An 11887-nucleotide genomic window follows, 5' to 3' on the forward strand; every position below is an offset into this window, starting at 1 on the left:
GCACCATTTTACACTCCCACCAACAGTGAATAAGGGTTCCAGTTTCTCCACAACCTCGCCAGCATTTGTTGCTTGCTGTTCTGTTAAATTTTGCTTGCTGCTCTGTTAAATTTTGCTATTTTGACTGGGGTGAGATGGTATCTCATAGTTGTTTTAAATTTCATAAAATTTGAGGGCAGTTTATAACATGAGATTCAAAGCCATAGTGTGTTTGTCTCAAAGATCTTATAGATGACACAGAAGACAGATTGATTAATTAATTCATCTATTATTTTAGGATATGTCAGCATATGTGAAGAAAATCCAGTTTAAATTACATGAAAGCTATGGTAATCCTTTAAGAGGTACAGTTTGTTTTGTTCTGTTTTTTCCATATTATATAAACTTAAAAGGAACCAGAAGACAAAAATATATCAGCATTTTACTATTTCTTTTTTCTCTGTAGTTGTTACTAAGCCTCCATATGAAATTACCGAAACAGGATGGGGTGAATTTGAAATAATCATCAAAATATTTTTCATTGATCCTAATGAAAGACCTGTGAGTAACATTATTATTTGCAAGTACATAATAATTGTGACAATTTAATACTTTGTGAGTAGCTGGTTGCATGTTGATATTTTCATTCAGATACTTACTCTATGTAAGTTAGTAATCTTTTTTAACATTTTTTAAAAGTTCATATTGGTTTGCATTCAGAATTCCTATGCATGGTGTTCCATTTATATACATTGTGTTTTACATATTCATTCCTTCATTCACATTGTTTCATATGATCATTCTCATATAATGTGTTTTACAAACTTAATCACTATTGCTCTATACTCACTATCACTCTCTTTTCAGGTCCCCACTGGGTCTATCCTAATTCTTTAACCCCTCCCTCTACCCATTGAACTCTATGACCCCATGATATCCCCCTTCCCTAACCTCAGTAATCCTTCCCCTCTCCTCTTCTTCCTTTTTGACTTTTCTCAACATCTTGCTAATTATCCTTCTATTACAGTTATAGTTAATATGGTCATAACTTTTCAATAGTTAGCTTTTACAGAAAATAATTGATATGAAGATTTATGTAAAAGATAAAAAGAACTCAGGTGGATTATTATTTATTCTTTTAGCCTATAATCTGTTATGTCAGAAATTTAGCTATTGTAAATGGAATGGTTATTTCTAAAAGCTGTATACTAGACCAAGGTTTCATTCATAGAGATAACTCTTTGACAAATATAGGCATTTTCATTCTTTTTAAAAAAACCTTCAAATACTCAAAATTAAGGACATCTGTCTTGAAAATTTTCTTTCTACATCTGCATGAATTCCTCTGAAAGACTGAATAATAAATTTTATGGATTAATAGTTGCATTATTATGTAGTTGAAGTTATAAAAGTCAGTCAGTTACAAAAGTACATCTATTTCAGTGGAGTTCTGTGCAATTTCCTTTCTACTTTTCCATATTCTTAATATATAATCTTAAACATGAATTATGTCCTTAATATAGGATCTGGCTGAGCTGTATCTAGGGATTGTATTTGAGAGAAATCAGCAACATCTGTTCAAATGGTTCAGTCTTTTTCTTTTTTGATTACAAAAATTTTTTAATTTTCTGATTCCTTGAAGAAAGGTACCTTTTTCCTACTTCATGAATACTTTTGAAGAACAACCTTCTCTTGTACTGGTAGTCCCTGACTTAAAGAAAGTGATAACAATATAAATTACATACTTTGATTTTTTTTATATATTATTACTTCATTACTTCCTTTCATTAACAATATCTGTGTAAGTTTTTGTCTTTGAGAATTTAAAACATTACCTATAAACTTACAGGTACATGTTGATACAGAAATTGCAAATACATAAGTCATAAAAATTTACCCCTATCGTGAAGACGACTTGAGCCATGTTGGCATTTCATAAGCTTGATAATAGCTCCAATTGTAGAAGGTTCTGGATCGTCTGGCTTATCCCCTGAGAATTATTATGGTGCTTTCTAGTCAGAAAATTTTTCCTTCATATATTTTGGATTAGCAGCTCACTGCCTTCCAGTTCTGCTTATGGAATTTAACAAAGCATTTGGGTTCATATTTTCAAGGAACATATGCTCTGGTCCAGTTTAGTAAAAACTCCAGCTAATCTTTTCATATAGAATTTTTTTAAGACTTCTCTCCTACATCTTCCACATTTCTTTCTTTCTTTTAATCCAAGTCCTCATGTCAGTTCCATTTCATTGTGACTTATGAACTTTTCCACATAGGCAAGATTAAGTTCTAAATTCAATATTCTTGCAAAATGGATGATTTTCCACTTACCTCTCATCCTGATTAAATGCTTGGAGCATGTTCACTCAAATAGTTTGGATATCCCCTGTATGTATTTTTCTATAACTTCTTCCCAAGACCCTGCAGCATATATATTAAAGAATATTCTAATTTTTCCCCAAATCACACACATCATCGTACCTCCATGACAATGAAACTATTACACAGGTGTGACATGTGTTTTCATTTCACAGGTAACCCTATATCACTTACTAAAGCTGTTTCAGTCAGACACCAATGCAATGCTGGGAAAAAAGACAGTAGTTTCAGAGTTTTATGATGAAATGGTAAGAGGATTTTATGAGAGTTTTTAAAGCATTTTAAGCTGATGAACTTTAAAGTTATTGAGCTTTTTTCCATTCTATACCATTAGATATTTCAAGATCCAACAGCAATGATGCAGCAATTACTGACAACATCTCGTCAGCTTACATTAGGAGCCTATAAGCATGAAACAGAATGTAAGTGCCATAGATTCATAATCCAGAAAACAACTTCTTCTGCCAGAGTGAAAAGAATATATGATTAGTGCCTGTTAATTTTTTTTTTTAATGTGCTAGGTTGTACTTACACAAAACCTATACTTGGACCAAGAAGCAGTCCTCAGAACAAAGCAAGGAAACACTGCATGGTTCAAAATCAGGAAAGGAGTGCATTAGGGATGCATCCTGTCCCTGTACCTTTTCAGTCTGTATGCAGAACAGATCATTCAGGAAGCAGGGCTTTATGAGGAGGAGTGTGGCATCAGGATTGGAGGAACACTCAATAACAACCTATGATATGCACAACCTTGCTTGCTGAAACTGAAGAGGACCTGGAGCACTTGCTGCAAAAAGGTCAAAGACTAGTCTTCAATAAGGATTGAAGCTTAACATCAAGAAGACAAGAGTCTAACCACTGGGCCAATTGGCAGCACCATATTAGATGGAGAAGAGATTGAGGTTGTTAATAATTATAGCTTGCTCAGATCCACAGTCAACACTCTTTTAACACCAGCAGTCAGGAAATCAAAGGACGAATTGCATTGGGGAAATCTGCTTTCGTGGACCTCTCCAGAGTGCTGAAGAGCAAAGATGTCAATCTAAATACAAAGGAGGACCTAATCCAGGCTGTCGTCTTCTCAATTACTTGTTATGCTTCAGAGAGTTGGACAATGACTAAGGATTGGAGAGGGTAAAAGCAAGTCTCTCCTTGGAAGGATTTTTTAGGATTTTGAAGCTTCACCTCACTTTGGCCAATAGAGATCGGTCCTTGGAGAAGGACATTATGCTCAGAAGAATGGACAGGCAGCGCAAAAGAGGGAGAACCCAGATGAGATGGATTGATACAGTGACTGGGGCGATGAGGGTTGGTGTGTTGGAGTTAGTGAGACTGGCTCCGAACAGGGAAGGGTTAAGAGCTGCTGTACGTGGGGTCGCAATACATCACAGGCAACTCTGGCACATAAAAACAGTAACATACTATGACAGGTTTGGAAGCAGGAATGGCATCCACTTTCTAAACAACATGCCTCGGGAATCTCTATGAACTTTGATAAATGTTGACAGTTGTAGAGGGGCTTCAGGCCTTTTCTTCATAGGGTCTCTGTGAATCATGCTTGACTCAAAGGCAATCAACAACAACAACAACAATGTGATAGGTAAATTTTGCAGACATTGAAACTATATCATTGCATACACTGTAGAAGAAAGATGTTTTAAATATTATCGGAAGGCTTTTATTCAGAATGTGAAAAACAGGGTGTTGCATTCTCTGAAAACTATTTTATCCCTTAATTACATTTAAACATAGCTTTTCATTAGTCATTTTTCATCTGTTATTTATTCATTTTCTGTGTTCTAACCACTGCTAACTAAATCTGTGTGAAGAACTTTGCAGAACATACTTTTGAACACTGATTTATTTCATCTTTTTTACCTAATCTGTGTTGATGGCACTGATACCCCATTGTTGTACAGTCCTGGTTCATCTTCTCTGAGTTGGCAATCTCAACACACCACTGCATATAGCTCCTTCTGCTCATTCTGAGTTAGCACTAGAGTTAAAACCTGTTACCGATTTCATGTTACTGTTATCTCACCAGTCACTCCAGACACTTGTTTAATACTCCACTCACTCACTTGCAATATATATTTAATACTAGTACTGGGGATAGGAGCATTGTCCAAAACAGATAAAAAAAAATATCTTACCTTATGGAGCTTATATTCTAATGAAAGAAAAATAGATAATTAGTAAATAATAAAATATACAATGTGATTGAGTACTATGGAGAAAGAGAAAGGGGGAAAGGTGCTTTTGACAAAAAGAGATGCTTGGCATTTTAAATATTGTCATGGACTACTTCCTGAAATGATATCATTTAAGCACAGTCCTAAAGGAGTAAAGGCTGTCTCACCAAGGACAAAAGTTCTGAGGCATCTTCATCTTCCACATCTCAGGAGAAATAGCAAGGAGACCAGTAACTGGAGTAGAATGAATATGAAAATGAAGGGTAGAAGAGAATCCAGAGATGCTAATAGGGAACCAGCTTTTCTAGTGGTTTGTAGGTAATGGTGAGGATTTTGGATTATAAGAATGAGATGAAAAGTCATTGGTGAATTTTGAGCAGATGAGTGTGAAATGTACTAATATTTAATCCAGATATGATAGAATGGTGGCTTGGGTCAGAGAAGTAGAAATGGAGGAGGTAAGAAGGGTTCAAAATTTGGGTCTGTTTTGAGGACAAGTACATTAGGATTTGCTGATGGTTTGAATAATGGGATATGAGAGAAAGAGAAGAACAAAAGATGATACATTTTGTACCTGAGGAACAAAAAAAATTCATCAAATGTCTTTCTCTCTAAGCAGCAAGGCTTATAGAGAAAGGTTGTTGTTTGTTGTTATGTGTCATCGAGTTGCATGCTACTCATAGCAACCCTGTGTACAAGAGCCCTAAACGCCATTCTATCCTGTGCCAACCTAGCCATCTCAACCACACTCGTTCCCACCACTCCAGTCACAGAATTGATCCATCTCACTGAAGATCTTCCTCTCCTTTTGGAAATGCTAGTGGTAGGATGCATGTAAAATATGTAAATGGACATGTTGAGAAGAGAGGTACATCAGAAGTATTCAAGAAGAGGTCAAGATTGAAGGTAAAAATTTGAAAGTTAGTAGTGTATAGATGAGCTGTAAAGTGTGGGAACTAAGTTGTATTATCAGTCCTTGGACAGCCCTGAGTCTACCAGCATTTTGAGAATCGGGTCTGAAAAACAATGTATTTGGATTTTGTAAATAAACTAGTATAATTTTTTTTAAATCCATAATGTATATGAACGAAACATACTGTAAAGTTACAATTATATGAAAATCAATAAAAAAAATTTTTTTAAAAAGAATGAAAACAAAAACAGGAAGATCCAATGGCCTAGAAACCAAGTGAAAAAAAAAAAAACCAAAACAAACAACTAATTTAAAGATTTTTAAATGTTATCATTTTGAAATTCTTTTTCAAAGTTTGTGCAATGGGAGTACTTTTAATAGTCCTCAGCAGCAATTACCTAAAATGTCCACAAGATGGAGGTGTAGGATGAAAGTAGGCATTTTTCTTTGTAAAGCGTTCTGTGTGCTACCAGATGCTAGTATTTAAGTATATGTGTCCTGTTTTGCATAATGGAGGTTATTAATGAATCTTCCTCCAATCCTGATGCCACATTCTTCTTCAGAGTCCAACTTCTTGAATAATTTATTCAACATACAAGTTAAATTGATATGGAGAAAGGACACAATCATAACATATACCTTTCCTAATTTTAAACCGTGTCATGTTTCTTTGCTCTGTTCACTTTGCTGAAAGTGAGGATTTTAAGTATTTGCTGCAGAAGTTTAAGCACTGCAGCCTTTAATGTAGAATGCATCTCGTCAACAAAACAAAAATCCTCGTCACTGGACTAATGTGCAACATCATGATAAATGGAGAAAAGATTGAAACTGTTGATAACTTCATCTTACTTGGAACCATAATCAATACACTTAGTACCAACAGTGAGGAGATCAGGAGACATATTGCGCTGGGAAAGTCTGTAGTCAGAGACCTCCCCAAATTACTTAGGAACAATGATGTCAGTTTGAGGACTAAGGCATGCCTTATTCAGGCCATGGTCTTTTCAGTCACTTGAATCTGAGAGCTGGACGGTGAATAAGGAAGCCAGAAGAATTGATGCCTTTGAACTGTGGTGTTGGAGAAAAGTACTGAATATTCCATGGACTGCCAAAAGAACAATGGGATATATCTTAGAGAAAGTGCAGCCAGAGTGCTCCTTGGACAAAAAGATGACAAACCTTTGTCTCAGATACTTTGGACTTGTTGCTAGGACAGGTTATTCTTTGGAGAGAGACATCTGCTGGGGAAGGTGGGGTGATGGCAAAAAAGAGGAAGATCCTCAATTAGGTGTATTGACATAGGGACTGCAGCAGTGGGCTTGAATGAGTCAGAGGTTGTGAAGATGGCACAGGATAGGACAGGATTCAGATCTGTTCGTAGACTTGCACTCGACAGCACCTAACCACCACCCTGTTTTACAGTAATTACATTTTCCTTAGTAATTTGATAGATGGCCAGTTACAATGTTTTAAATATCACTTACTGGTGGCCTAATGCACTCAAGTGTGTTGGAAATTATGCCAGTGGCACAGGATAAGATAGGGTTCAGATCTTTCGTTCACATAGGTTTCCTGTGAGTCATAATTGACTTGAAGGCACCTAATAGCAACAGTGGGTAGGAAGTTAACACTTTATTCCAAAGGTGGGCAGTTTGAATCCATCAGCTACTCTGCAGGAGAAAAATGAGCAGTCTCCTCCTATGCTGTTAACTGCCTCCACAGATGAACCAGAGGATCAGCTATGAGTTGACCCTGACTCAATGGCAAAGAGATAAGAGAAAGGGAGATTCCTCTGTTGTCATTTTGTTATGTGCCTCTGAACCTGAGCTGACTAGTGCCTTTGCATTGGCAGCACAACTTTTCCTTCCCACTAAGCCATCTGTCATTATAGTAACAGTTAATAAAGCTTTGTATTAGTCATCTATTATACAGACATTAATTTAAAATATTCTCAAGAAATAATACTATGAGGTATTTGCTGTTAAAATTTTACATGTGAGGGAATGAGCAGAGAGAAGATAGAATATTTCATGGTCTCATAACTAATAAATGAGAGCTGAAATGGAAACTTATAGAAGATTGAAATTGTCAACATTTTCATCTTACCTGAATTTACAGTCAGCACCTTTGGTAATAGCAGTCAGGAGATTAGAAAACATATTGCATTGGGCATATCTGCTGTCAGGTACCTCCCCAGATTACTGAGGAGCAGTAATGTCAGTTTAAAGACAGGTATGCCTGATTCAGGCCATTGTCTTTTCAGTCTGAGATCTGAATGCTGAATGAGGATGACAGCAGAATTGATGCCCTTGAGCTATGGTGTTGTAGAAGAGTACTGTATGTCCTATGTACTGTTAAAAGAACAAACGGGTATGTCTTAGAAAAAGTGTAGTCATAGTGCTCCTTGGAGGCAAAGATGACAAAGCTTCATCTCATACTTTAGGCATGTTGCTAGGAGAAGTTTTTCCTTAGAGAGGGACATCATACTTGGAAAAGTAGAGGGTTGGCAAAAGAGGAAAACTCTCAACCAGATTAATTAGCACAGTGACAACAGTGGGCTCAAGTGTACCAGAGATGGTGAGAATAAGACAGACTTTGGATCTGTTGTTCATAGGGTCACTATGATTAGTATTCAAGTTGATAGCACCTAACAACAAGTATTTTGTGCTCTCTTTTTTGAAAAAAAGCTAAGGATTTGTTTTGATATTATGATTTTGGTTATATAAACTTTATCTACATATAAATTTAGACTATTTTCTGTATTTTAGCTAAACCTCTCCTATCCTTTGATTTTTAAATTGATATTAAAGAAAACAAAAATAAGTCTATATTGGAGAAGGATATCATGCCCAGAAGAGTAGAGGGACAATGCAGGAGAGGAAGACCGTGGATGAGATGGATTGATACAGAGACTGGGGCAATGGAGGTTGATGTGTCAGAATTAGTGAGACTGGCTCAGGACAAGGCACAGTTCACAGCTGCTGTACATAGGGTTGCTATGGGTCGCAGGCAACTCAGTGGCACATAACATATCTTTTAAATCGTACATATGCGTTAAGACATTAGTGGCCAGAATTTCACTCTAGTTATAGAAAACATCTTAGATCGTCTGTAGGAATTAAAACATTCTACCCTTATGTTTAGAGAGTTTTGGTGGCCTTGTGGATAGAGAGGGTGCTTCAAATCCACCAGTTACTCTGTGGGAGAAAGAAAAGCAATCCTTTCCCAAATAATAGAGCATCTGAAAATTCACGAGTCACCTATGAGCCAGTTCCAACTTAATGGCAATGAATTGAGTTTTTTGTTTGGTTGTTTTTATAGTTTCCCCCCCCCCCATTTTCTACTAGTTTATTTACAGAATTTGAATACATTGTTTTTATAAATTTTTTATTTCATACTGGTTTACTCACAAAGCTCATATACATTGTTTTTTCACACTGGATCTTCCTCCTTTCTTTTACCAACTCCCTCTACCCATCAAATGGTGTGATCCTATAATAACGTCTCCCCATGTGCTCCCCCACCCCACCTTGGATCCACATACATGTTCTACAATAATGGTCTTATACACTATTTGTCCTTATGGGACTGAGTTAGTTCATTTGGCATAATGCTCTCCAGTCCCTCCCAAGTTACCTAGTAATTTACAGAATCATTACTCCTTTGTGCTGCATAGTATTCCATAGTGTAAATGTACCATAATTTCTCAATCCATTCCATTGTGGTTGTACTCACTGGCAATAAGAGATGTAAATCAAAACCACAGTAAGATAATATCTCACTCCAGTAGCAGTGGCAGAATTTAACAAGGCAGCAAGTAGTAAATGTTAGAGAGGATGTGATGCAATAGTAACTCTTATACGTTGTTGGTGGTATTGTAAAATGGTCCAACCACTCTGGAAGGCAGTTTGGAATTTCCTCAAATAGCCGAACATAGACATTCCATATGACCCAGCTATTCCACTGCTGAGGCACAGAGGTTTGTACACCAGTGTTCATAGTAGTGTTATTAACCATACCAAGAACATGAAAACAACTCAAATGTCTAACCACGATGAGTTGAGTTTTTGACCCATACGATTGACTTCTTGCTAGTGGCAAGAAGCTGTCCTGCAATCTCGAAGGCACATGGTTCAGGGTCACCAGCCGAGGGAGAAAGATGGACAGTCTCCTCTTGTGTGATTGATTAACTGCCTCTGAAAACCCACTGGAGGCTCAGCTGTGAGTTGGTTCTAATTCTAGTACATAACTTGTTTAACATTAATATATTTTAGGCTGTAATAATCTTTAAAAAGATTTACCTCAGAAAATATTACTCCATGAGAACGGTGAAGTGGTTGAAATGAAGAATTTAATAATAAGTTAAATTAAGTTAAACACTTATTACTCTATGAAACGTGTAAAAAGTGAAATAATTTGTAAAAATATTTGCTTTCCTCAGTTGCAGAACTTGAAGTGAAAACCAGAGAAAAACTGGAAGCTGCAAAGAAAAAAACAAGCTTTGAAATTGCAGAACTTAAAGAGAGATTAAAAGCAAGTCGTGAAACTATAAATTGCTTAAAAAATGAAATCAGGAAACTTGAAGAAGATGATCAGACAAAAGAGATATGAAGGGAGATTTCTGAAGAGAATCTGATAATAAACTTGACTGAAGAAACCGTGGACCTTAATGGTAAAATGAACTAATGCAAACGTGGTTATGTTTCTTGGAGGAACTACGTGGATGACTCACAAGTGAATCAAAGGATTTACCCTATTAAAGCGATCTTTAATGTGAGACATTTTGTGTAATAAGAATGGATGCTCTACAGGCATTTAACCAACCCATTTTAGGGTAATTGTACAACAATAAGCACAATTTGAAAAAAATGTTACTGTATTGTGTTATAGCCTTTTCTGATGGACTTAAGAATGCTCTTTAGAGTATAACGTATACAACTTTTGTTCTTCTCCAATAGTTTAGTTAGTGCTAAAATTGATGTGTCTATTTCTTCAAGTTCTCACCTGTTTCTTCCTGCCTGTTTTGCATATGATATATTCAGTAAGTGCTCAGTAAATGTAGTTTGTGGATCCAGTTTCTGCCTCTTGATGTTTCTCTTTGAAGACTTCCTGAAACGCTCTCATTACAATTAATATACTCCCCAGACTATTGTCACCACACCTCTCTTATTGGCATTCTTTGTAGCACAAAGAAGCTTTTGTGTGGCAAAGATCCTGTCTTCAGGATTACTCTGATGCATTTAATCCAGAGGACTGATAGGCCATGATAACTTCATCCTCCATGACTTTCAAGACTCAACACCTAGCCAATGCCTGGCTACCACTGCCAACTGCTCTGAAAGGGATCATCACATAGAGAATTCTGGGGAGAATTGGAGGAAAGTTTGCAACAAAGGTCAAAATTAAAAAAAAAAAAAGCTTGACTAGGGGAACCCCACAAGTGTGGTCCTGAGGCTGGCACTGAACTCACTCCTGTGGCCCAACTTTCAGCCAAACAACAGCTGGCCTGTAAAGTGAACAGCCAAGGAGAAACTCGCTCCTTAGGATAAGAATCAACCAGAGGAGATCGAAAGGGCAGGATTTGTCCAAGATAAAGCTCAGAAGACAGGAAACAGCCCACAAAGGGAGGGAGCGATCAGAGCGCAGTTATACTGTGAGGACTGCAGGCAATGCCTATCAACTGTTAAGTGTCCTGTTAAATGCTCTCCAATTTTTTTAACTTGTGTATTATTGCAAAATTTGTATCTCTTATAAAATACAGCTGTAAAAAAAACATTTAAGTGACATGCTATCAAGAAAGTGGAAATCCAGAGAATGGGAGAAAGTTTATCAATCATATAGCTGAGAAAGGTATAGTATCTAAACATATATAAATAATTCTATGACACAACAATAGACAATGTGGTTAGAAACTGGACAAAAGATTTGAATGGGTATTTCTTAAAAGTGGATCTAGAAACAATCAAGATGCAATGAAATGACACCCAAAATCAGTAGTCACTAGGGGAATACAAACAAAACTCTTAGTGAGATTATCACTTCATATCCATTAGAACTATGGCTCACCAACAAATTGGAACCTCACTCTATCTTGCAACCTCCTCATAATTTCCATGCTCAAACCCATTTTTGTAGTCACTGTACATCTCATTAAGGACGCTCTCTCTCTTGCAGTGACTGGCATTCACTTATGAAGCCTATGAACGTGGAGAAAGGATGAAAGTTATACAAGTGTCCAGGTCTTTCGTTTATAGGGTTGCTATGAGTCGCCTACGACTTGACGGCACTTAACAACAATAACAACATCAAAACAGTGAGAATGTAAAATGGTGTGTCAGCTATGTTGTTGTTGTTATGTGCCGTCGAGTCGTTTGCAACTCATAGCGACCCTATGAACAATAGCCCTAAACCCTGCTCTACCCTG

At 36.7% G+C, this 11887-nt stretch overlaps 1 protein-coding gene across 1 annotated transcript in view; it reads left to right on the plus strand.

The window, feature by feature from the left end:
- Positions 1-10074, plus strand: part of YEATS4 (YEATS domain containing 4) — a 26459-nt gene extending 16385 nt beyond the window's left edge. The window contains exons 3-7 of the mRNA XM_006886080.1: positions 278-344; positions 446-540; positions 2514-2606; positions 2693-2780; positions 9905-10074. Coding sequence (XP_006886142.1) covers positions 278-344; positions 446-540; positions 2514-2606; positions 2693-2780; positions 9905-10074 — 513 coding nt within the window. The remainder of the gene's footprint in view (positions 1-277; positions 345-445; positions 541-2513; positions 2607-2692; positions 2781-9904) is intronic.
- The last annotated feature ends 1813 nt before the right edge of the window (positions 10075-11887 follow it).

Source organism: Elephantulus edwardii, unplaced genomic scaffold, assembly GCF_000299155.1.
Source record: "Elephantulus edwardii isolate Elephantulus edwardi_28Jun2011 unplaced genomic scaffold, EleEdw1.0 scaffold00047, whole genome shotgun sequence".
In the NCBI taxonomy this organism is placed as follows: Eukaryota; Metazoa; Chordata; class Mammalia; order Macroscelidea; family Macroscelididae; genus Elephantulus; species Elephantulus edwardii.